Below are 27,417 nucleotides of genomic sequence, written 5' to 3'. Positions count from 1 at the left end.
AAAACCATACTCCTTTTTATTCCATCCAGCTCCATCACTACTTGAGACATGTTTCATTTAACAACAGTGCTGGGGACAAGATCTCCTTTGATAATAATGGGCAGTTACTAGCTGGATTCGATGTCATCAACTGGGTGGTTTCATCCAACCAATCTTTTCACAGAATAAAAATTGGGAGGATGGATCCGCAAGTTCCTCCAGATGAAGCATTCACTATCAATGAAGAGGCCATAACATGGCATTACTGGTTTAACCAGGTAGGATCCAATTGGAGATTTAGGGTGGAAGTGTTTTAGAGAATAGTGTCAATAACTGTATCTTTTCAACACTGTCATCAAACATATAAGAGCCCAGACTAAGGATTAGTGTCAGTATTCTCTCAAAGTACAACCTAGTTCTTTAACAAACAATCGTGTTAATTTTGCATCTGTTTCCAGTGTTGCTGTTAGCCTCATTCCTAAGCTTATCATACCAAGCTACCAGGAGGTCTTTAAAGACTTCCTTTTGGGTGTCTATGATGGAATGGAATTTGTATTTTAATTTGCATGTAAGGTGCGGTGCATATGTGCTTGAAATTCCTTAACATTGCAAAAAGAAGTGGAAAAGCCCATGAAATTTAAAGATTCCAAGCTCATTATTTTGCTTTCTTATTTATGGATTAGGCCCAGCCACTTTCTACATGCAGTGAGAGCTGCCATCCTGGTTCTAGCAAGAAAGTGAAAGAAGGGAAACCATTTTGCTGCTACAATTGCATCCCATGTCCAGAAGGGAAAATATCAGACAAAGAGGGTAAGTAAGTATACCTGATGCTACTGGGTGTTTTCTGTTCTCAGTATTCCAATTTGATTTGTGTAGGGACACATTTTTCCAATGAGGTTACTCCAAGCTTGATGTTTTCCCCTTGTAAATTGTGGTTTAATTTATATGGGATTGATCCAATACGGTCAGGAAAATCAGGCTCCAAACTGCTTTACTTCGGTCACAGACTATTTGTTTTCATGGTTTGGTGATGAGTGGATATGTTGTCACTTTCTGTTACTCCTCTTTCCACACCCATTATTCATTAGTGCTTTCATTTGGTTTCTAGTCATGCTCAAAACTATTTCTGGTGTGCTTCTGAATGGAACTAGTGGTGTATTTTTTTTTTTGTTGGTCCCTCAGATTTACACAGAACCAGAAAACTGCACAGGCAAACCACACAAAAAAAATCCTCTACAGTCTATTACATAGCATGTTAAAATTAAAAATGTAAGCTGATAATTTAAAAATTTAAAAATTCTTTTCTGAATATATTGCCTATGAGCTCCCATATTTGTGAAAAACCAGAAATCTCCAGAAACAAACTACAGTTAAATATCTTATTTAATGTGGTATTCTTGTGCAGGTTTCTGGTATTGTTCAATTCTGGGGGATTTTTTAAAAAACAAAAACAAAAAACCAACACAACTATTTGTGCACATGCCCTGTTGGTACTGGTTTACCATAAGTAACTTAACGGACTGGAAAGTTGGGATAAACATAAGAGGAACACCTACTGGTATGAATAGGAAAATCACAGATGTAGTGGTCAACTTATACAACTGTGAAAGGAAACATTTAGGCATATTATTAAGGTTTCATGTAAAATCAATACCATAGCCCTTTTCACATATTACTGGTGTGAGGTTCTATTTCACACATGAATTCTAAATCATGCTATGATCAACATAGTGGTATCAAATATCAGTGTTACTTTGCAGCTGTGATTATATGTACAGCCCTGCATATATATATTTTTACATTAGACCTCAACACTCAGGTAATGCAGAAAGAAGGCTTATGTCTTTTCCTGTTTCAGATATGAATGACTGTATTAAATGCACAGATGAGAAGTACCCAAGTAAGAATCAGGATACATGCATTCCCAAGATTGTAACCTTCTTGTCATATGAAGAACCTTTGGGGCTCAGTTTAGGCTGCATTGCTCTTTCCTTTTCTTTGATCACAGCTCTGGTGCTGGGGACATTTATGAAGCACCATGGCACTCCCATCGTCGTTGCCAACAACAGGGACCTCACCTACACCCTCCTCATCTCCCTCCTGCTCTGCTTCCTTTCCGCATTGTTGTTCATTGGCCAGCCTCAGAAGTTGACATGTCTCCTCCAACAAGCTGTTTTTGGCATCATCTTCTCAGTGGCTGTTTCTTGTGTATTGGCAAAAACCATCACCGTATTTCTAGCTTTCATGGCAACCAAGCCAGGATCAAGAATGAGGAGGTGGGTGGGGAAAAAGCTGGCCACCTGCATTGTTCTTTCCTTTTCCCTCATTCAAACTGGCATTTGTACTGTGTGGCTGGTGACCTCTCCCCCATTCCAAGATGTAGACATGCACTCAATGGTTGAAGAAATTGTACTGAAATGTAATGAAGGGTCTGTGACCATGTTTTACATTGTCCTGGGCTATATGGTCTTCCTGGCAATTGCCAGCTTCACAGTGGCTTTCTTTGCCAGGAAACTACCTGATAGTTTTAATGAAGCCAAGTTCATCACTTTCAGCATGTTGGTCTTCTGTAGTGTGTGGCTATCCTTTGTGCCAACTTACCTCAGCACAAAGGGGAAATACATGGTTATTGTGGAGATCTTCTCTATCTTAGCTTCCTGTGCTGGCCTTCTGGGCTGCATCTTTTCCCACAAATGTTACATTATTGTGTTTAAACCTGAGTTGAACAACAGAGAACAACTCATAAGGGTTAAACATTGAAGAATTTAATAAATCTCTTTCCTAAACTATAATTTGCAATCTGGACTTATCTTTGTTTGTCCAAGTATTTGTTTTTGTTTTTGTTGTTACTCAGATATTATAGTGATGACATGGTGGTTATTATTATGTTGTACACAGCCTTGGTAGTTTATGGTATTGTATGTGGCATGCTTAAATGGTTATAATAATAGAAAAATCAATCTTGAGCAGTTAATGTGGAAGTCCTGGGCTGTCCAGATGATAAGACCCCCTCTTGGCCTTGCAGAGTTAATACAAAGGAAAGGAAAGCAATATATTTGGCACCAGTTTGGCTGCAGGAATTGCCAGAAGTATATGTCTTTCCTCCCCCAAATGTAATGTTAGTGTGTTGAAGCCTGAGCTGAACAGCCAGAAACAGTTCATTAAGTAAAAACATGGAAGAATTTGAATACCCCTGTCTTTTATGATGATTTGAAAGCTGGACATGTGTGTTTGATCTGCAATATATTTGTAAATGTTTTTCCCACATAAAGTTTTTTTTATACAACTCCCCCTTGCTGAAAACTTGACTTGGAAAATTGAATCAATATTTCCCTACAGGCAGGCTCAGCACTTGTCGCTAGCAAGTTCTGGATCTGCCTGCAGGTCTCAGTGACTTCGTGACATCAGCACCCTTTTTGTTGGTCCCCTGTGCAGCTGTTTAGGCACTGCAATTACTGCAATTCTGCTTTTGAACAGGAACCAACCTCAGCTCCCATGTAAGTATACTCTTGGCAACTAGAAGGGAATAGCATTGCAGACCATTCAGGAGTGCAAGTGGGAGCCAGTGGTGGGAGAGAGAAATGTCACATAATACAATTCACACCAAGTAGAAGCATAAGGCACAGAACTGTTTTTGATAGACAATCCTGTGCTTTTAATTGTTTCACATTAGTTTATGGTGCAACATGTGCATGCTATTGAGCATTTTCATATAAATATAGTTACAGGTAGTAGGGTTTATTGGGAACCCTGCAAGACAAAAAAACCTATGAGCACATTAGTATTGCAGAAGCACAGCAAGAATATTAGGCAATAAAACCTATATCAGAGAACTGAATGGGACTGGGATTCCATGTGGACATATTAGGCTGCTTTAGTGCTAGCAAATAATGCAATACCTAGAGGAAGATATGTGCAGTCAGTCCCTGTTTGCCTCTCTCACCCCCCCCCCCAACATCAGCACTGTGATATATGTCAAAGTGTGCTCAACTGGGAGAGGGGATTTTACCCTCCCTTTCCAATAATTTCAAAAGAGGTGGTTTGCTCCCTTCCCTTCTTTGTAGGGACAGGAGGGGACAGGGAGACATAAGCAAGTAATTGCTGTGATATGTGGTGATGTACAAGCAGTGGGTGGGGAATGAGTTCATGTCTCTTTGCACAGACTACAACACTCAATGTTGTTTTTTCAAGGAGGCCTGCATTGTCATCAAGCTTCTATAATTTGTTTTATTGTTCCAGATTGCAGCCTAATATTTCCGGTGTCCCCCTTCTTTGTTATTCATTCCAAACATAATCATCAATTTCTTCCAAGCTAATCATGAGTGAAAACTTTTGTTCAGCTGTGAAAAACATGTTTTCTTCAGCATTCCATAGGGAATCCTCATATCTGAAGGTTTGATTTCCTTCTTCTTCAGTTATCGGAAGCATTGCAATATTAATCTCTGGTGGAGTTTGAGTGGCCACGAGTAAAATAAACTTCAATGATTAAGAAGAATGTTATAAATATGCCTGGTACTATTTAGAGATAAGAGTAGGAACTGGAATAAGGCCAGGATCTAAAGGTTTATTCTCTGATACTTTTGCATTACATGACTCAAGATTTAGATCTGTGAACAAACTACCATTAGAAGAATCTCTAAGCATAGACACTCTGAGTTTAGAAAATCAGCATGTAGAGGGGGAACTTGCCCTTCTACTGAAGAAGATGGTTGTTTTAGTGGTCTTGTTCATAGTATTCTTTTCTCAGATGCTATGTAAAGCTCATACTGTGAAATGTAAGGTTCGTGGTCCACATTATCCACAACACATGTACCATCAGCCAGGAGACTTTATCATTGGTGGCATTGCAACTTATGGTGGTTTTGTGAATGATTTATTATCTTTCACTGAAGATCCCCCACCAGGATTGCTTGATAGCTTTGTGTAAGGACGGGAAAATTTGCTTATATTTTTATCCTTGTGTTTTGTACCTGGCAAGACAAAGTCTAACAGTTTATTCTGAAAACAATGGGCGATGATGATGATGATGATGATTTCTTATCCACCCTTCCCCATAAGTTCCCAGGGCAGGTCACAATAATCCAAAAACACATTCTTAAAAACAACTAAAACAGATCATGATCATGAGTGAAAGTAGAAGGAAATAAACACTTATTTTCTGCACATGAGAAAGTCAGGGTGAAATGTATTTAAGCCTTTATATTTTATTTCACTTCTACATTTTCTTTCTCCTCATTTCAGTTATTTCTTCTACTGATTCTGTGTTGCTCAGAGGTCATCTGTGGTTTCTCTTAAGGCTCTGAATTCTTGCAACATTTGTTTCTTTGTATAATATTGGCCATACATAGGACATGCATTTTAACATTATGGGAATCATTCTAACCACAAGTTTCACAACCACCTTCATATATTCCTAATTCCTGGTCTTAAAACATATCCTCTTTTGCTGGCTATATTACATTTCCTTTTCTGGTATAATTCTGTTTCCCCAAAAATGTCTTCGTAAGAAAGTAGGTGATAGAGACATATAATGTAAAATGAGAATTTGGAATACATGTATGTGTGTATTAATATTTGAATGTTCCTGGCTCCTATTAGTAAACTCAAATTTATATTCTCACTCATATTAGCATACATTCCCTAAATACCAGTCAATTGTGTTCTTAAGCTGAGCTCTGAAAATGTTTGGCTGTGTCTGTGCTGAGTTCAGCCTTGTAGCCATTTGAAGGATACTTGTCAGCTCTCTGAGTTGAAGAACCTTCATTCTTCAAGTGACACTGGAAAACAGATGAGCTTAATTTCTCCAGATAGATACAGCATATGCCTTAGTCTGTGCCTGGTTCATTTTGCATAGGCACCAAAAGCACACCCATCAATTTGGACTGTTAGCAGCTGCAGTAAGAATAAATCACCAGAACATAAAACAATGTCCTGTTGATTGTTAAATTGCTTTTATTTGATTTATTTTATTTTAATATCGTTATTATATCATTCCCACTCTGAGCTTGCTCTTGGTAATGAAGGGGGGGATGCAAATGGAACTTCAAACGCTATGTCAATCTGTGGCATAGCCTCATATATAACATTGTCCTAGATAAAACCATCCCCTCTGGAGGCAGAACCTATAAGTTCCCTCTCATGGATCCTTGTTCAGGTGGATAGGTATAAAAGGTCTCCATTGCTAATCTTTAACTACTAGCTGCCTGGAACAGAAGTTCTATGGTGAATAATATAATGAAGAAGGTGCAGGACACAGTGGAATTAGCTTTAATTTTTGATGCAGAATGCAACTATTTTTATAGTGTAGTGACAAAGAATTACCAGCACATCTTGGCCTTGGCGTATGCAGTAAAGGAGATAAATGAAAACCCACAGATACTACCCAATGTCACTTTGGGCTTCCACATCTATGACAGCTATTTCAATTCTAAGAAGACCTACCATGCCACAGTGCTACTTATGTCCACACCAGAGAGGTTTGTTCCCAACTACATATGTGGCATCCAAAGTAATCTAACAGCAGTGATCGGGGGACTGGACTACCGAATTTCTGGTCTTGTGGCAGATATCCTGCATATATATAAGGTTCCACAGGTAGGGATTATGTGCCTATATGGATGTGCAGACAATGGGATTTAATCCTTTTAAATGCCCCTCAGATCCTTGAATTTCAAATAATACGATGGGTGAGATACATAAGCATTATAGCATGTCTACAAAAAAGTAACATTTATGTGTTTATTGATGTTCAAATAATTTTATCCATTTATCTCCCTTTTATGAATGGGAGCTTATTCCATAAGGCCAATGGTATCCTAACACAATTAAAATAATGGTAAAGACCCGTTCTTCTTCTTCTTCTTCTTCTTCTTCTTCTTCTTCTTCTTCTTCTTCTTCTTCTTCTTCTTCTTCTTTATTGAATTTATATACTGCCCTATACTCAGGGGTCTCATATAAAACGTATTTAAAAAGTTCAGATTAAAATATCAGTACAATCAAACATGTTTTGTGTGTGTGTGTGTGTGTGTGTGCGCGCGCGTGCGTGTGCGTGTGTGTGTGTGTGCATGCATGCATACACATGGATGCACATACATGTTTATTTTATTTGTGGCTTAGGTCATTGTAACTATAACATATTTCCTGGGTTATATCCAATGCTAGTCATAGTCAGAGTAAAGTAACTGAAATCAATGGTTTTAAGCTGATTTCAACATGGCTTATGAAGGATTATCACACCTTCTCCATTTTAAATTTACTATTATTCTTTTAGAAAATATAGAAAATAGTATAATATAGAAAATGAATCAAATGCTTTAATTGGTGCATAATTTAGTTAATGCATAAGTGTAAAGCTACGTGATTAAAAAGCAGAGTCTCTTTGCAATGTCAATATGAATATCCCATTCAGTGTTTGAAGCCCTTAACATTCTTAATCTATGGGTATAAAACACTGAAAGAGTAGGAAGGTGGGCTTTAAGACTTATATAGCCATCGTACTTAATAAAGACGTTCATTGTACAAGTAAATCGCAATGTATGTCTGACTTTAGCTCAATCACCTTTAGGCACTTGGACAATAGACACACACACAATTAAAAAGGGAGTAGGAAGGGGATAGGGTTCTGGGGAAAATGACTTTGGCACTGCCACCTGCCACAGACCCCAATGTGTTTTAACTATGCACATTTTTGGCTTTATGCGCATGACCCATTATGTAACCTGTGTGTAAGATAAATAAAATAAAATAAAGATACATAAGGAGAGTCTTGCTAGATCAGACCATGGACCTCTCTCACACACAGAAGAGCACAAGCATGACTGCAATACCTTGTGTTATAGGAGATCTAGTATACCTGGAAGAAGTATTTCTTTACTGATCTTCTAATTCAAAACGTAATGTGAGAAGCCATTTGAATATCCTCTCTTCTGAGTTTACACCACACATCATCAAACAATGAAGGAAGCTCTAGATATGACCCAAACTGAAATTTGGTTGATTTTAAAGTGTACATCGTTACACCCATACACATCTAATCTTTCTTGAAAATCTTTTGCCTCTGACTGCTAAGGTCAAATATCTGTGACAGAGAGGAAGTCTGGAGAGAAACAGTCCCCACTGATGTTTGTACCCCCTGATATAAACCAACTTGACAACCTTAGCATAAAAATGAATCACACCAACTTTAACATATTGTAATAACATTCCCATGTCTGTTGCAAACAGTGTATCTTAATGCATTTTGTAATCTGAGCTCTTCAATACACTGTTTAAACGTGACTACTAGTGTCACCCTTCTCAAATTTCCCCTTAGCTTCTCTATGGCTCTGCTCCAGAGATGGAAGATAAAACCACAGGAGCTTCCTTCTACAAAATGACCCCTGAGGAAACCCTTCAGTGCACAGGGATTCTTTCTTTATTACTGCATTTCAGGTGGACATGGATTGGAATCGCTGCAATGGATAATGATAATGGAGAAAGGTTTCTGCAAATTGCAGTTCCACTGTTTTCCCAGAATGGTATATGTTTTGCCTCCATTGAAAGAGTTCCTATGAAAATTGCACTCACTGAATTTAATGACCTCCTAACATGGGGAGCAAAAATACGTGACAAACTCATGGATAGTAAAGCCAATGTAGTAGTGTTCTATGGAGAGTGTAACTCCATGGTACATTTAAGATGGCTCCCATATTTATCAGAACAGGAAAATGCAACGAATTTACTAAGTGGTAAAGTGTGGATTATGACAGCCCAGATGGAACTCACATCATTTCTCTATCAAAGAGACTGGGACACAGAAATAATCCATGGTTCTCTCGCCTTCACAATTCACAGCAGTGAACTACCAGAATTCAAACCATACATTGAGAGCAAAAATCCTTCTAGCACAGAAGGTGATGGTTTTATCAGGGACTTCTGGCAGCAGGCCTTTGCCTGTGTATTCCCAAACACTGAGGTAGATGGGAATATTTGCACAGGGGAAGAGAATATTGACAGTCTTCCGGCACCATTTTTTGAAACAAGCATAACTGGCCACAGCTACAACATCTACAATGCTGTCCATGCTGTGGCCCATGCTTTACATGCCATGACCTCATACAGAGTCAAATACAGCAAAATAGCACAGGAGGGACGTCTGAAGCCTCAGAAACAACAGATGTGGCAGGTACTGTCCTCCTGAATATGCTCCTATGGCAATGTATAATATTTTAGATATTGAAATAGGGCCTACCCAGTATAGTAATTTATCTCCCAAACTCTTCCTGTGCACACATTTACTTTCTCCCTCATCTCCAAACACTCAAGAAACTCCTCTCTTTTCACCCCTCTTTTCACCCCTTCCCTTGTTGAAACTCTGTCCTCCAGCCACTCCCCATACTGCCCCTACCCCATACTTTCCTTCAGTCTTTTAATGTATTAGTTCAGGGGTCAGCAAACTTTTTCAGCAGGGGGGCAGTCCACTGTCCCTCAGACCTTGTAGGGGGCTGGACTATACTTTTTCGGGGGGAATGAACAGATTCCTATGACCCAGAGATGCATTTTAAATAAAAGCACACATTTGACTCATGTAAAAACATGCTGAATCCCAGACCTTCCGTGGGCTGGATTGAGAAGGCGATTGGGCCGGATCCGGCCCCCGGGCCTTAGTTTGCCTACCCATGTATTAGTTGAATGTAAAAAGACTTTTGCATGGCTGGCATGTTGCCTAATGTACAAAGTTACCCTGCCCACTTTTGACTCTCACCCTGCACGCTTTGTCCTTAGTCTCACTCACCACTGGCTTGCGGCCCTAGTAAAGTTGCCCATGAGACTGAAAATGGTTAGCTATTCCTGCTGTATAGTATGGTGGGGGGTTTTTTAGTTAGCTTCTCTGATTGCATGTCGACATATCTGAGTTATTAGCAGCCGACTGTTGATGTCAGCTGTGGGTTATAAGTCAAATCAGAACCCTTCCTTGAGACCCGTGGATTGTAAATACCAATCTGTAGCTGGGATGGCAGCCACCCTTTCTTTAGTTCCCATTCCTCTTCCTGCCTTTGGACCTACCGTTTCAGCCAACCACTTTAAAATCTTTCTTGGTTCTTCTTCCCAGTGCATTCTCTTTAGTTAACATGCTGAGAAATCAAATCCTTATGTCATCAATCACCCCCTATTCAAAACTGTTCAGGAAACCTTTAGTCTGCTGCCGTTAGACCTTCGTCTGAAAATCCCAAACTCTTTCCTTTTCCATCTAGCTCCATCATTTCTTGATACGTGTTTCATTTAACAACAGTGCTGGTGACAAAATTGCCTTTGATCATAATGGGCAGTTACTAGCTGGATTTGATTTTATCAACTGGATTGTTTCCTCAAACCAAACCTTTCACAGGGTGCAAGTGGGGAGTGTGGATCCAGAGGCTGTTCCAGACAAAGCCTTCACCATCAATGAAGATGCCATAACCTGGAACAACTGGTTTAACCAAGTATGATCCATTTTGGGGGGCAGTTTTGGGAATGTCCCATTGTTGAATGAGCCCTGATTCTCTGCATGGGTGTGTAAAGTAAATGTCATGGTGAACGCAAGTAAGAATGTTCTTGAATCAAAGTGCAACATTGTATGAATTGATGAATTCTTGGAGTTACAAAACATTCTGTCCTTGATATTCTGCTGTTTCTTTCAGTAACTGAGATATTGATGGAGGGAAACTAATGTATTTATTTATTTATTTATTTATTTATTTATTTATTTATATACATACATACATACATACATACATATATACATTATTTATATGTATATAAATATTTATATATTTATTGCTTGGATTAGAGGAAAAGAAACACATTTGAAACCCTTCCTATGGGCCAGAACCACATGACACTTTGATCATCACTCATATGTTTTTGCTCCATTTATTTCTTGACAATGTCTAGTTGAACTTAAGATGGGAATGGATATCATCACATTCAGTATTACCATGCTTGTATCTCATTTCAGGTAAATAACACTGCACTGAAAGGAGCTTGCAACAGGGATGAGTCTTTTAAAAGAGGCCCCGTGGAACATGGGTACTCTGTATCCACGGGGCCTCTTTTAAAGGACTCACCCTGTAGATAAACCGAAATGCACTAGTCATAAGCAAGTGTGTATGTTGCATCACTGAGAAAAATGTGAAACCTTCTTTCCTGCCATGTGCTCAAAAGAATAGGACCAGGGTGCTCTATATTATCCCCATAAAGTTGTCTCTTTAGGGGAAAATAAGTACTGGCAATTCCCCATTATGCATGTTTGAGTCACACACAACTGTGTTGATGTGTGCTGCCACAAAAATAATAATAATAATTTGATTCAAACCTGGAAATGGTGCAAAAGGGCAAAAATGACACTCAGAATGTATTAAAATCCCAGGATTTTAACTTTTGAGGAGAGTTAGATTTTAAGAAAGGAGGTTTGACAGACATTTGTGGGTTTGGGGCATAGTTTGGCAGAGTATGGCAGAGTTTTGGGAGCATTTGGGGGGTAGATTTTTCTAAGGATTAAAAATAATAATTTTACAAGTTGTGTGTTGCATCAGCCCCATTCAACTTGGCCAGAGGTTAGAGAAGATAGGAGCTGTCCCCCAACAACTTTTGGAGAGTGGCACTTTGGATACCTCTGGTGCAGAAGACCTTCTAGGACTTAAAATGAAGAATGCCTTATAATCAGCAAGTCAACTTTGGGCAACAAAGTTTTAATATATAGATAGATAATGGAGTACTGTCTTCATTCTTTTAACAAATGCCAGAAACGTTGACTTCATTCATACATGGCTACATAGTCTCTTCTGTAGTTCACAGTGTATAGACAGGTGGGAAGCCCCCAGAAGTGCAAGCATTTGAAGCTGTTTCTTCTTCTTCTTCTTCTTCTTCTTCTTCTTCTTCTTCTTCTTCTTCCTCCTCCTCCTCCTCCTCCTCCTCCTCCTCCTCTATGGATAAGGCACAGCCACTTTCTGTATGTTGTGAGAGTTGCCACCCTGGTTCAAGCAAGAAAGTGAAGGAGGGAGGGCAATTTTGCTGCTATGATTGCATACCTTGTCCAGAAGGGAAGATTTCAGACCAAGAAGGTAAGATATATGTAGATAGATGATAGATAGATAGAGATGATAGATAGAGATATATAGATGATGGATTGATAGATGATAGATAGTTTAGATGATAGATACATAGATGATAGATACATAGATGATAGATTAGGCTTCATATGCCATGACCCAAGGTTTTTTGGGGGACTGTATGCTTTAAAATTATGCTGTGGATGTGAAAACAGTCCTTAGATGGGACAAAAGTGAAAAGAAAAGAAAGAAATTATTATTGTTATTGATGTTTTCAGTGATGAGCTCACAAGTTCATGGCCATAGACCTCTCCTCATATTAAGGTAAGGTAAAGGTAAAGGTACCCCTGCCCGTACGGGCCAGTCTTGACAGACTCTGGGGTTGTGCGCCCATCTCACTCAAGAGGCCAGGGGCCAGCGCTGTCCGGAGACACTTCCGGGTCACGTGGCCAGCGTGACATCGCTGCTCTGGCGAGCCAGAGCCGCACACGGAAACGCCGTTTACCTTCCCGCTGGTAAGCGGTCCCTATTTATCTACTTGCACCCGGAGGTGCTTTCGAACTGCTAGGTTGGCAGGCGCTGGGACCGAGCAGCGGGAGCGCACCCCGCCGCAGGGATTCGAACCACCGACCTTTCGATCGGCAAGTCCTAGGCGCTGAGGCTTTAACCCACAGCGCCACCTGCGTCCCTCCTCATATTACTCATATGTAAAGACCAGTTCTGGGTTTAAGCTCATGCAGGGAGCCCCAACATCTACAGAAAGGTCCTTGCTGCAGACAATATGATCATATTGGAGAGGGAAAGAGATGGTTTCACAGTTTTAAAATGGAAAAAAGAGAATACATTGTGACGTCACTTGGGTCTTCCTTTGAACACTGCTTTGATGCTACTGTTGATGCAGGGAATTGTGACCTCACCTTGCTGCTTTACATCTAACACGTTCTAAATAATATTTCAAAATTTTATCAAAGAATTTATTCTATAATTTACATAAACAAATTTTACTAGTTCAAAAGAAATCATCTGTTTGTATAATTTATAGTCCATGGTATGTTTATGAGTTCATGAGTTCTTCACCCACTAGTCATGTGGGAAGGCTGGACATGCCTTCAAAATTATGCAGAGAGTCTCCACACTTATAGAAAGCTCCCTGCTGCAGATGGTATGATCAGTACAGTAGTGGTGATGGTTGGGTCATGCAGGACTAAACTGACCACAACAAAACCCCTTTTCAGCAGTTTTGCCCTCTATATGTGAGCAGAGTAAGGTGTGAAAAGGTCTTGTTTCTTTCTGTTTCAGATATGAATGACTGCATTAAATGCACAGATGAGAAGTACCCAAGTAAGAATCAGGATACATGCATTCCCAAGATTGTAACCTTCTTGTCTTATGAAGAACCTTTGGGGCTCAGTTTAGGTTGCATTGCTCTTTCCCTTTCTTTGATCACAGCTCTGGTGCTGGGGACATTTATGAAGCACCATGGCACTCCCATCGTTGTTGCCAACAACAGGCACCTCACCTACACTCTCCTCGTCTCCCTCCTGCTCTGCTTCCTTTGTGCATTGCTATTCATTGGTCAGCCTCAGAAGCTGACGTGTCTCCTCCAACAAGCTGTTTTTGGCATCATCTTCTCAATGGCTGTTTCTTGTGTGCTGGCCAAAACTGTCACAGTGGTATTGGCTTTCATGGCCACCAAACCAGGTTCCAGAATGAGAAAGTGGGTGAGGAAAAGTCTGAGCAACTCTATTGTTCTTTTTTGTTCCCTTATGCAGGCAGGAATCTCTACCACATGGTTGGCAATTTCTCCCCCCTTCCCAGATGTGGACATGCAATCTGTGACTGAAGAAGTTGTCCTGGAATGTAATGCAGGGTCTGTAACCATGTTTTACAGTGTCCTGGGCTACATGGGCTTCCTGGCAATTGCCAGCTTCACTGTGGCTTTCTTTGCCAGGAAACTACCTGATAGTTTCAATGAAGCCAAGTTCATCACTTTCAGCATGTTGGTCTTCTGCAGTGTGTGGCTATCCTTTATTCCAGCTTATATAAGCTCTAAGGGCAAATACATGGTTGCTGTGGAGATCTTCGCTATCTTAGCCTCCAGTGGTGGTCTTCTGGGTTGCATCTATCTTCCAAAATGCTATCTTATTGTGTTGAGGCCTGAGCTGAACAACAGGGAACATCTAATAAGGAGAAAATTGTGAAGATTCTGATGAAGGGGAAAGTGGTGTCCATTGAGCTTTCAGCAGCTCTTCTTGAAATTCAGAAGCCCTTATATAGAGTTTGGAATTCTGTGATCACCATAGATGGACAAATCTGTCATTTTCAGTTGTTTAACCTTCCAATTTTTTGAAGAACAGCCATTCATATATATATAACCCATGTCATTCTTTCTAAATGCAATATTTAGAAAACGAAGCAGTAGACTGCAATGTGTAAATGTGGGATATAAGTTCCTTTTCATCCCACCACTGTTCTACAAAATTTATAGAAACCGATTTCCCCCCGCCCCGGCCCCCGCCACCATATATTTTAACTTGAATGAATGAATCTTTATTTTGATCAGCCATCAGCCATAGCAATAAAGCAACAATAAAACAACTTGAATGAATGAATTTTTATTTGTGTCAGCCATCAGCCATAACAATAAAACAACAATACGATATACAAAAAAATAGAAATACAAATAAAAAATTGATTATATAAAATACATTTTAGGGTTCTGAATCAATAGTCAAGTAGCGGATCTTATTCTAATTGCCCCAGCTAAAAACCTTGCAACCTTTTCTGTCATCTGCTCATCTTATTCTGCCAAGAGAAAGGATAGTGTGGCAGTGGCTGGGCAACCCGCAATGGACAATCAAGAGGGGTGATAACCTCATTCCTCAAGTCTTTTTAAAGAGTGCAAGCCAGAAAGATATGTGTCACTGATTCAGTAACTGCCATCTTCACAGGGACATAAGCATTTTTCGTGTGGAAACTGTTGGAATTGTCTCTCAAGTACAGCTGAGGGCAATACATTCAATCTTGTGAGAGTAAAAGCGCATCTATGTTTTACAATTGCTAGGTTATGCAGATAGTGTGCCAGAGAGTTTAATGGGAAGGTGGAAAATAGTCATACTATGGGCAAAATTTCCTTATTGTGGCCAAATTGTTCTGGCACTTGATATCCTTTAGTCACAGACAAATTAGACTGTTTGCTTTATGAAAACCCAAAGTGAGTAGCTGTTGTGGTGACTGCACTTGGTAGTCTTCTCATAAAAAACTTACTTTGAATATTTATACTAATAAACATCATTTTGTATGCAGTTTTTACTAATATACCCATGGGGAGAATCCCCTAATTTTTTTTGTTATTTTTGCTAACATATGTATTTTTAAGCAGCGTTCAGTTCATTCTCTACAACAAAGGGTTTTCTGAAGGGTTCTTTGTGGTTTGAGGACCCGACCCCCGCAATGTGAAATGAATACACAAGGACACGTGATATAAGGTTAATGGGCAAGGAAAGGCCACAACTTTATTGATTACAGCAGTGAAAAGGTATTGGCAGGCATTGGATCTCTAAAACAAGTGGGTTTATTCACCAGTAGGTAGAGCCTGTTGATGCTAATCCAACTATAGGCTCACCCCTGATGTCACCGAGGGTCGTGCCATGGCCTCCCTCCAAGCAGGCATTGGACAGAATACACGACCGCCAGATTCCTTTAACAGAATACCCAAAAATTGAAGGCATAGGCGATGGCCACACCTAGCCCTTCGACACACCACAACACATTATTCCAATGCCTAACCTACCCACCAATACCACAAAAGTTGTGACGATTGCTACGAGGTAGGCGAAAAAACCAAAAAGCCTAATGCCAAATGGAAAAACTCCTACCAGGCCCCCCTGGACAACCAGGGCGACCAACCTAAGGTCCATAGCAAGGCCAATGACCTAAGCCCTAACTCAAAGGGAGTGGAGGGTGGGTGACTCGCGACGAGACGACGGCAAAGAATGAGGCCGGGGAGAGGCAGGCGCTGCAGCAAAAGGCTGCTGAGCACGCCCCCTCGGAGGCACCTGGTTGGGTGCCTGCCGAGGGGCATGGGCGCCAGCCAGGAGAGGTGGAGGCAGGGGGCTAACACCCCCTGCTAGGGGCGGTGCTCGGGTTCCCGCCCACAACCACTCCCCTCTCTTCCAGGGAGGAGAGTCTTTCCTGCAGGCTTCTTCCTCTGAAGGTTGATTTCTCGAGACCCTTTTTGATTTCCTGTACGGTCATACCTTGGGTTACAAATGCTTCAGGTTGCGTCATTTTGGGTTGCGCACTGTGCCAAACCTGGAAGTACTAGAACGGGTTACTTCCAGGTTTCGGAGCTCATGCATGCACAGAAGTGCTAAATTGCACTTTGTGCATGTGCAGAAGTGCCGAATCGTGACCCTTGCATGCGCAGAGGCAGCGCTGTGGGTTGCGAATGCTGTGGGTTGCAAATGTGCCTCCCGCATGGATCACATTCGCAACCCAAGCGTCCACTGTATTGCAGATGCTTTTAATTCTTCTTTTTCATGTTTTCAAAAATTGTTTAACAGGAGGCATTACTAAAACCTTAAGTAAAAGCCTGGCTGTTGGTGGTTGGGAGGCATTTGTCTGATATCTTGCTATTTTTCTAATACCTAAATGCCATAGTATTCTATACAGTATAAGGAGTAGCTTAGTAAAGTTTGTTGTTGTTTAGTCGTTTAGTCGTGTCCGACTCTTCGTGACCCCATGGACCAGAGAACGCCAGGCACCTCTGTCCTCCACTGCCTCCCGCAGTTTGTTCAAACTCATGCTGGTAACCTCGAAAACACTATCCAACCATCTCATCCTCTGTCGCCCCCTTCTCCTTGTGCCCTCCATCTTTCCCAACATCAGGGTCTTCTCCAGGGAGTCTTCTCTTCTCATGAGGTGGCCAAAGTATTGGAGCCTCAGCTTCACAATCTGTCCTTCCAGTGAGCACTCAGGGCTGATTTCCTTCAGAATGGAGAGGTTTGATCTTCTTGCAGTCCATGGGACTCTCAAGAGTCTCCTCCAGCACCATAATTCAAAAGCATCAATTCTTCGGCGATCAGCCTTCTTTATGGTCCAGCTCTCACTTAGTAAAGTTAAATATCAATAAAAGAGCTGCTCAACTGAAGCAGCAAGAAGGCTACTTCTATCATGAAAGAAATTTATTTTGTCTATCTCCAGAGCACAGCATTATTTCTGGTGTGGTTTTTTTTCTGTTGTATACCATTCCAAACACATTTTCAGATGTGGCAAACATAATTTATTTAACAATTCCGTTAGGAACCCCAAGACTGGAACCAGTGACTACCTCCCTCTTTAATTACTATCAAATGCCTAGTAATTCATTCTTCTTGTCCAGCTCCCTGTGGGATTCATGAGCCACAAACAAGATTTACAGCAAACACTGTTAAGCAAAGGCAACCAAGACTGTTATAAATATACCCAGCACCATGTGGGGCAGGGTTAGGGTTAGGGTTAGGCAGGGGAAAGGGACTGGGAGCAGAAACAGTCCTCCAGTGTGATCGCTAATAGTTTCTGTTATTCACTCCAAGAAGTGAATAAGAAGTAAAGAAGTAAAGAAGGCTGTTAGTCATCAAGACACTATATATAGTGTTGTAAAAGAATATAGCAGAAATTCTGTGTAAAAAAATTAAAATTAGCCTTGCAGTGAGGATGGTGGTTTTAGTGGTCTTCCTGCTGGCACTGCTTCCTCACAAGTTATGGACATCTCATGCTGTGAAATGTAGGGTTTGTGGTCCACGTTACCCACAACACATGTACCATCAGTCAGGAGACCTCATCATTGGCGGCATTGCAACTCATGGTAGCTTTTTCGACAGTTCAATAGCTTTCACTGAAGAGCCTCCACCACCATTGCTTGAAGATTTCTTGTAAACACTTATTCTTTATTTGTTTTAATCTCTGTGTATTTTGTCTTCTCTTGGCTCTCTGTCCTACCCCTTGTGTTATTGAAACACTGACTTGTTTTGAGTTTGTTCCATTGTAGTCAGGACTCCTGATTCTGGAAACTGACAGATCCCTTGTTGTTGTTGTTTAGTCATTTAGTCGTGTCCGACTCTTCGGGACCCCATGGACCAGAGCACGCCAAGCACCTCTGTCCTCCACTGCCTCCCGCAGTTTGGTCAGACTCATGTTTGTAGCTTCGAAGACACTATCCAACCATCTCGTCCTCTGTCGTCCCCTTCTCCTTGTGCCCTCCATCTTTCCCAACATCAGGGTCTTCTCCAGGGAGTCTTCTCTTCTCATGAGGCGGCCAAAGTACTGGAACCTCAGCTTCACAATCTGTCCTTCCAGTGAGCACTCAGGGTTGATTTCCTTCAGTATGGAGAGGTTTGATCTTCTTGCAGTCCATGGGACTCTCAAGAGTCTCATCCAGACCATAATTCAAAAGCATCAATTCTTCGGCGATCAGCCTTCTTTATGGTCCAGCTCTCACTTCCATACATCACTACTGGGAAAACCATAGCTTTAACTATACGAACCTTTGTTGGCAAGGTGATGTCTCTACTTCTCAAGATGCTGTCTAGGACAGATCCCTAGTACCACCCTTATTTGGAATCAGGAATCTTTCTGTCTCTTTCCCGTACCTGTAATTGAACTGTTGATCCAACAGTTTATATATATACAGAGATCACTTTCTCATATCCATTTGTACCTGTTGTACATATTAATTAACATCCTCATATTTTGTAATAAAATATAGAGGCCCTCTTTTTATCTAAATCTCAGTCTGTGGTCTGTTGCTAATCTCCCATTAGCGGAAGTACAGCATCCTCATAGCACTCTGTTATTCCATTCACAAGATCCCCCCACCGACCCAAAAAAATGATGACATATGTGTATATGTTTGTAGAAGTGTGTATGTGTTATTGAGGACAAGGACTGACTTAAAATAACATCTTAAGAAAAATAGTGCATTAGTTGTGCAATCCTAGCTTGGAAAGGTGAATGTGCACCAGCAAGAGAAGTAGATATGGTGGACTTTATTTCTCCTCCCCATGGTTGTGTTATTTATTCTGCCCAACCCCGAAAAAATGGTTCTAACACAGTGGAAATAACTTATGAAAACTCCTGACTGGTAGAGATGGTGATAGCAATCTCACAGGAGAAAGGGGATTTAGGTTTTGCTGTGTTTTCCATGGGCCTCTGCAACTTTTATCTGTCAGCTGAAAAGCTCTTATGTACAATCCTCACTGCATTTAGTCTGTTGATTTGAGGGTTAGTAATTCTTCTTCTTCTTCTTCTTCTTCTTCTTCTTCTTCTTCTTCTTCTTCTTCTTCATGATACCCTGCCCATTTGGCTGGGTTTTCCCGGCCACTCTGAGCAGCTTATAGTATTTATAAAAACATGATAAAACATAATAATAGACAGCTGCCCTAGACACAGAATTGACCTGCACCTCAGTGTACAGCTGTGAGTCCAAAATGACTCCTAGGCTATGCACCTGGTCCTTCAGGGGCACGGTTCCCCCGTTCAGGATCAGGGAGTCCCCCACACCCACCCTCTCCCTGTCCTTCAAGAACAGTACTTCTGTCTTGTTAGGATTCAACCTCAATCTGTTAGCTGCCATCCATCTGCCAACCGCCACAAAACGGTAGCAAAATAATAATAATGCTGAGGAAGATGCAGAATATAGGGGGTTTATTATTATTATTATTATTATTTAGATGTGGAATAGTTTGATACAGAATGCAACTTTCATTCTAGTGCAGTGCCAAAGAATTACCAACACATTCTGGCCCTGGAATTTGCAGTGAATGAGATAAATGAAGACCCTCTGATCCTGCCCAATATCACCTTAGGCTTCAACATCTATGACAGCTATTTCAAGGCAAAGCAGACCTACTATTCTACAATGCTACTTTTATCTACATTGGAGAGATTTGTTCCGAACTACAAATGTGACGTCCAGAATAAGCTGACTGCAGTGATTGGAGGACTAGACTCCAAAATCTCTGTTGCAATTGCAAATATCCTCGATATCTATAAGATTCCACAGGTAGGTAAGGCACACATGCTCATTTGTATGTGGGAATAGTGCAGAATTAAATTCATTCATTCATTCATTCATTCCAGATATGTATATAATGGTTAATGCTTGGATTTTTTATGGATGTACATAAGTAATAATTAGAATTAGAATTCATCATAGAACCAAAAACATTGCTTTTCATGCTTTTGAATGTTTTGTGGAATAGAAAAGATTTCAAAGTGCAAAGGAAGCACATCAGGGACAGAGCAAGAAGGGAGGTCCACTACCCAAGTGTTGGGGGAATTTTGGGGTTCAAGCCCAATGTCTTTGGCTGCCTGGAACAGTCAACAGAATCCAGAAAGCAATTTTTCATAAAATGGGACAATTGTTTCGGCACTGAGACGTATGTGGATACAATTGTGCAAGGTCTCCTGTTTGTAGGCATTATACACCATAATACATTGCAGTAAACACTGGGTTGGACCACCAATGTACACATACATATTTATATCTTTGTGAAAAGATATAACTTTTGCTTGTGAAAGAGCAGGAGTTCTGAGGAAATACAGTAAGTTCCTTCCCCAAGCATAAAAGGACTTTGCTTAGATGCTATTGTCTCTTGGTCAACCCTGTATGTTTAGCATGGGATAATAACCACTGACTTTATGAGGTTGACGTACACTTTGTGTCTTAATGTCAGGGTTGGAGAACCTTTTTCAGCCAAAGGGCCTTATCTTCTTGTAGGCAACATTCTGAGGGCCACATGGTGGTGGTGGTGGGCTGGGAAAGAATTGTCAGTGGGTTAATGAATGTAAAGTTTAACTTTGTAGTGTAGGCTAGTTTTGAGACAAAGAGGCATTATCATAGATTAAGGACTCACTCTAGCTAGGCAAAAACACTCACGGTAAGAAGCAGGGCCAGTGGCAGGTGTGGCCTGGGGAGAGTTCTGAGACACAGATAAAGAGGCCTAGAAAGCTACTTTTGGTGCCTAGGCCTGAGTTTCCAGACCACAGAATTAATTGACGTGGGTGGCACTGTGGTCTAAACCACAGAGCCTAGGGCTTGCTAATCAGAAGGTCGGTGGTTTGAATCCCTGCGACGGCGTGAGCTCCCGTTGTTCGGTCCCAGCTCCTACCAACCTAGCAATTCTAAAGCACATCAAAGTGCAAGTAGATAAATAGGTACCACTCTGGTGGGAAGGTAAACAGCATTTCCGTGTGCTGCTCTGGTTTGCCAGAAGAAGCTTCGTCATGCTCGCTCCATGTCCCGGAAGCTGTACACCGGCTCCCTCAGCCAATAAAGCGAGATGATCACCACAACCCCAGAGTCGGTCACGACTGGACCTAACGGTCAGGGGTCCCTTTACCTTTACCTTTACACATGAAACTACAGCTTATAAATTGCTATACTTATCTCTCCTTCTTAAATCTTTGTCTCTGTTCAGCTCGTGTATGGTTCTGCTCCAGTGATGAATGATAAAGCCCCAGGACTTTCTTTCTTCCAAATGACCCCTAAGGAAACCCTTCAGTATTCAGGGATACTCTCTTTATTACTGCATTTCGGTTGGATATGGATTGGGGTCATTGTTATGGACACAGACAATGGAGAGAGATTTCTGCAAATAGCAGTTTCACTGTTCTCCCAGAATGGTATTTGTTTTGCCTTCATAGAAGTGCTCCCCTTTTCAATTTCTTTCACTGAATTTGATGCTAAGTTAGAACACGGGTCAAAAATACACGCTAAAGCCATGAACAGCAAAGCCAATGTAATAGTGTTTTATGGAGAATCTAATGCTATGATGTATCTGAGATGGTTTCCATATCTGTCAAAAGAGGGACATGAGACAAATATATCAAGAGGGAAAGTGTGGATACTGACAGCCCAGATGGAGCTCACTTCATTGGCCTTTCAAAAGAATTGGGATACAGATATAATCTTTGGTGCTCTGTCTTTCACAATTCACACCACTGACCTACCAGCGTTCAAGCCATTTGTTGAGAGCATCAGTCCTTCCAGGACAAAAGGAAACAGTTTTATCAGAGACTTCTGGCAGCAGGCTTTTGGCTGTGTATTCCCAAATACTGTTTTGGAGAGGGTAGATGGATACATTTGTACTGGTGATGAGAAACTGCAGAACCTTCCTGGAACGTTTTTTGAAGTGAGCATGACTGGTCACAGTTACAACATCTACAATGCTGTCTATGCTGTGGCCCATGCTTTGCATGCCATAGCCTTGTCTAGAGTGAAACACCGTGCAATAGTGGATGGAAAGGTTTTGAAGCTTCAGAATCTCCAGATGTGGCAGGTAGGGGCATGAACATCATAATATAACCTTGCATGGTATCTTAGAACTTACAAAAGGCCCCCAAACAGTGTAGAAACCTATTCCTCATATTCTTTCTGTGCTCACAGTATCATCACTCTTTCTCTCAAAATCATATTAAAGCTATAGAAAAGTAAAAATATAGGGCGTTGATAAACATGTGCAATTTATGAAGCACGAATACTTGGGAAGTTTTTTGGAGCCGCAAATGGAATAGCAACTTTGCTGCAGAGCATGGCAATCCAAATGACATTCTGTAACTAGGCTAGGAGTAACCTTTCTGTAGCCGCAAGAAAAAGCTGTAAAAATTTATGGCATAACGTTACTTTCTCAGATAGTTGGTGATGGTGCTATCAAATTATTATAATTTATTATTTATTAAATTTGTATACTTTCCTGTACCTGTAGACAGTTCATGACATAAAATTACAATATAAAAAAACACAAAATATATCCCCACACAAAACATTTAAAAAGGCATCGGGTGTCAATCAGCCAAAGTTCTGGTTGCAGAGGAATGTTTTTGCCTGGCACCTAAAGGTAGATAATGAAAGCACCAGCCAAACCTCCCTGGCAAGAGCATTCCACAAACAGGGAAGCACTGCAGCAAAGGCCTATTCTCATGTTGCCATCTTCTGGACCTCTCGTGGAGGAGGAACACAAAGAAGGGCCTCAGATGATAATCTCAGGGTTCATATGGGATGCAGGTGGTGCTGTGGTCTAAGCTGCTGAGCCTCTTGAGCTTGCCAATCAGAAGATTGATAGTTCCAATCCTCGTCATGGAGTGAGCTCCCATTGCCTCTGTCCTAGCTCCTGCCAACCTAGCAGTTCGCAAGCACCCCAAAAAGTGCAAGTAGATAAATAGGTACCGCTCCAGCGGGAAGGTAAACGGCGTTTCCATGCTCTGCTCTGGTTCTCCAGAAGCAACATAGTCATGCTGGCCACATGACCTGGAAAGCTGCCTGTGGACAAACACTGGCTCCCTTGGCCTAAAAACGAGATGAATGCCACCACCCCATAGTTGCCTTTGATTGGACTTAACCATTCAAGGGTCCTTTACCTTTACCTTTTTACCTATGGAGAGAAGCGATTGTTGAGGTATTGCGATCCTGAACAATTAAACAGACTTTGAATTGGACCTGGAAACTAATTGGCAGCCAGTGCAATCAGGGCATATGCTCAAACCGTCTTGCTCCACTGAGCAACCTGGCCACTGATTTCTGCACTAGCTGAAATTTCTGAACCATCTTCAGACTGTCTTTCCTCTTTGTGGTCTCTAAACTTACAGCATGAACAGCCTACATTCATGTAATTTTGTGGATTCAAATAGTGATTCCTCAATTAGACCATAATTTGCAAAATCCATCTCTAGACTTTCTAAAATTATTGCCTTTTCCTTTGCAATCTAGCTCCATCAATTTTTGAGAAGTGTCTCATTTAACAACAGTGCTAGGAACAGGATTTCTTTTGACCATAATTTGGAATTATTAGCAGAATTTGATGTTATCAATTGGATAGTTTCCTCAAATCAAACCTTTCACAGAGTGAAAATTGGGACTGTGGATCCTGACAGACCTTCAGACCGAGTCCTGACCATAAATGAAGATGCCATCACATGGCACAAGTGGTTTAACCAGGTAGGATCTGACTGTTGGCAGCTTTGGACATCTCCCATTTTTGAATAGTACTGCCTCTCTGTATGGAAGTGCAAAGCAAATTTCTGTGAACAACTGTCATCTCGCTTTTAACACTTATGTTAGAAACTAGCCTTCTGTACTACACAATAAATTTAAGCAAATTGGGTATCACCCAATCAGTTTTCCAAAATCTGTCAAATATCCAAGAAGTGAATGTGGATAAAAATAACAGAGTTATTATTATTATTATTATTATTATTATTATTATTATTATTATTATTATTATTATTATTATTATTTTATAGAAAACAATGAACTTGTAAAGGAAAAAATAATGTGATGCATTGGAGTATATTGAATATTATGTTAAAGAGAAGGTTCTTAATCCTATTTGTAAAATACATTGTGTTTTAAATAACTATAATTTGAATTCTGAAATACTGTTCATGGGCAGACAGGGGTAATTTATGCTTATGTTTACATTTATACCTTAATCAATATTACTTTTGTTATACATTTTGGCATGAAAAAATGAACAGCAACAAAATAAACAAATAATGTGATATAAATAAATGGTTAATAATTTCAAATTATATATTCTCATTAGGCACAGCCTCTTTCTGTCTGTACAGAGAGTTGCCATCCTGGTTTTAGGAAGAAAGGGAGGGAGTCGGAGGCATCTTGCTGCTATGATTGCATCCCTTGCCCTGAAGGAGAGATTTCCAACCAGGAGGGTATGAAATATATTATTTAGGTTTATCAAAAGAATGGGTGTCATTCAGAGGAGTATGGTTATAACTGTGACTGCTTCAAGGTTACTTTTTTGTTCTTTGATTGATAGGTTTTGTTAAATGGTTTGGTGAGCTGGATCTAAGAAGAAGCTGCTGCTTAGGGAGAATCTGGTCCATGTGGTATCATTTGGACCTGGTGATTGTAAAGAAATTAATTCAATTAAAATTGCAATGCATTATTAGTAATGCTGCTCTGCTGATATCTCGCCAAAGAAAGCACCATTCAAAGATGTTTGAATGTTGTACCTCAATATTGTACCTCAATAATGAGGTACACCACAAAATCAGGATTCTCAAATTAGTGTTGCTCATTGGCTACAGATTGTCTGTTTTTTGTTGTTTTGTTTTGTTTTGTTTGTTTTGTTGTTTTGTTTCGTTTGGTTTGGTTTCGTTTGGTTTGGTTTGGTTTTTAAAAAGAAAAGTCCATAAATGGAGAAATACGCAGTTGTATTTTGCTTTAGCAGCTATCATTCATGTTTTGTGAATGGTACTGCAACATGCTTCTACTTCGGTCTTTCTTTAAACTGTGCTTGGATTCTGCAGGGGATGAACAAAAGTTCCCCTTTTAATGATCATGGGTCTTCTGCCACATTTAGGTTGGCACTGTAATCTCAATCTGCATAAAAAAAACATTCTTTTTAGTACTACCAATGCTGCTTAATATCACTGAGGCTCTAAACCACATTTGAGAGTACCAGCACTGAACATATATGAATTTGTACAAACAGTTTTGACTGCGTGAAAGAAACATTTTTATGCATCGTGTTGAAATGTTATGGTGTATTTGTAAAATAAAGATCTGGCTTTTCTGTTTCAGACATGAATGACTGCATTAAATGTGCTGATGAAAAGTATCCAAGCAAAAATCAGGATTTATGTATTCCTAAGTCTGTAACCTATTTGTCATATGGGGGACTCTTAGGACTTGGCTTAACCTGTTTTGCTCTAGCCTTTTCTTTCACCACTGCTCTGGTGCTAGGAATATTTATAAAACACCATGACACTCCCATCGTCAAAGCCAACAACCAGAACCTCACCTATACTCTCCTAATCTCTCTCCTGCTCTGCTTCCTTTGTGCACTGCTATTCATTGGGAAACCGCAGAAGATTATGTGTCTCCTCCGACAAACTGCTTTTAGCATCATCTTCTCCGTGGCTGTTTCTTGTGTGTTGGCCAAAACTACCACAGTGGTCCTGGCTTTCATAGCCACCAAACCTGGATCTAGGATGAGAAAATGGGTAGGGAAGAGGCTAGCCAACTCCATTGTGCTTTTCTGCTCTGTTATTCAAACTGCTATCTGTGCTGTGTGGTTGGCAACCTCTCCCCCCTTCCCAGGTGTGGACATGCACTCAGTGACTAAAGAAGTTGTCTTGCAATGTAATGAAGGGTCTGTGACTATATTTTACAGTGTCCTGGGCTACATGGGCTTCCTGGCAATTGCCAGCTTCACTGTGGCTTTCTTTGCTAGGAAACTACCTGATAGTTTCAATGAAGCCAAGTTCATCACTTTCAGCATGTTGGTGTTCTGCAGTGTGTGGTTATCCTTTGTTCCAGCTTATATGAGCTCTAAGGGCAAATACATGGTTGCTGTGGAGATCTTCGCTATCTTAGCCTCCAGCGCTGGATTGCTAGGCTGCATCTTTTTTCCAAAATGTTACATTATTCTGTTGAGGTCTGAGCTGAACAACAAGGAACATCTAATGAAGAGGAAAGGCAGAATGATTAGAATATAGATTAAAATATAGCACAGAAGCTGCTATGTCTGTGTGCCTCTTATACTTTGTGTCTACACTGCAGAATATTTCTAAGAGGTTTTTTCCTAAAATGTGACCTAGACAAATATTCACTCAAATTCCATCAATTTCCTGTAATTAAAAAATTCCAATGGAAAAGTGATCCAAGAATCTTCCTAAAGTACATTACATCAACTTATATTCACTTACATACTATGCCCACCAAACCTTTTGGTAGGTTGGAAATGCCAAAAAGGAAAAGCTAATCATACGAGGCAAATGACCACCACATCACCTGCAGCCACATCACTAGTATAAACAAAAAACTACCCTCTTAAGGGGATTAAGTGTTTGGGAAGAAAAAGGCTGCGATGAACACCAAATTATAATATAATATTTATATGATCTTACCAAAATACCAGATGTTAGAAGTGTATTTTTATACTGTAAACCACTCTGTGGTAGTCTGATGAAGGTATATATATTTAATAAATATATAAAAGTAAGATTCACTCATTTTCTGTGTTTTCAAATTCAACCATTTTGCAAAATAATTTGTGAAATAAGTGTGTACAGGAGAATGAAAGCTATCCAAATGTTAAATTATTAGACCTTCAACAGTCAGGCAGTGTTCACATGTTCCATGTTCACAATCTGAGGACAGGTGGGGAGGATTATAGCCATTTGCATCTGTAATCAATAAAATTGCGGCCTATTTGAAACAAATTATAAGTTGCTGTCTTGGGAGCGACAGGGTCACAGGGCCTTGGCATGCAATTCTTAATACACTAAGTCAGTACAAGATATATGGAAATAAATCCATTTTGTCAAAAGTGTATCAATTGTAGAAGGAGAGCTTCAGTGGTTT

At 40.4% G+C, this 27,417-nt stretch overlaps 1 protein-coding gene across 1 annotated transcript; it reads left to right on the top strand.

Annotated features, from left to right (window-relative positions):
* Nucleotides 1-197: 197 nt before the first annotated feature.
* LOC310829545 (vomeronasal type-2 receptor 26-like) lies at nt 198-26,700 on the top strand. The gene is made up of 9 exons (XM_083708138.1): nt 198-257; nt 663-793; nt 8,291-9,142; nt 13,820-13,917; nt 19,800-20,091; nt 21,509-22,369; nt 23,797-24,024; nt 24,632-24,758; nt 25,633-26,700. The coding sequence occupies exons 3-9, from the start codon at nt 8,315-8,317 to the stop codon at nt 26,547-26,549; spliced, it is 3,351 nt and encodes a 1,116-aa protein (XP_083564264.1). The 5' UTR covers nt 198-257; nt 663-793; nt 8,291-8,314; the 3' UTR covers nt 26,550-26,700.
* Nucleotides 26,701-27,417: the final 717 nt, after the last annotated feature.

The sequence above is a fragment of the Podarcis gaigeae genome, assembly GCF_964106915.1.
Source record: "Podarcis gaigeae genome assembly, chromosome: 13".
In the NCBI taxonomy this organism is placed as follows: domain Eukaryota; kingdom Metazoa; phylum Chordata; class Lepidosauria; order Squamata; family Lacertidae; genus Podarcis; species Podarcis gaigeae.
The sequence above is the reverse complement of the archived record's forward strand: the minus strand, read 5'-3'. Positions and strand labels throughout refer to the sequence as shown.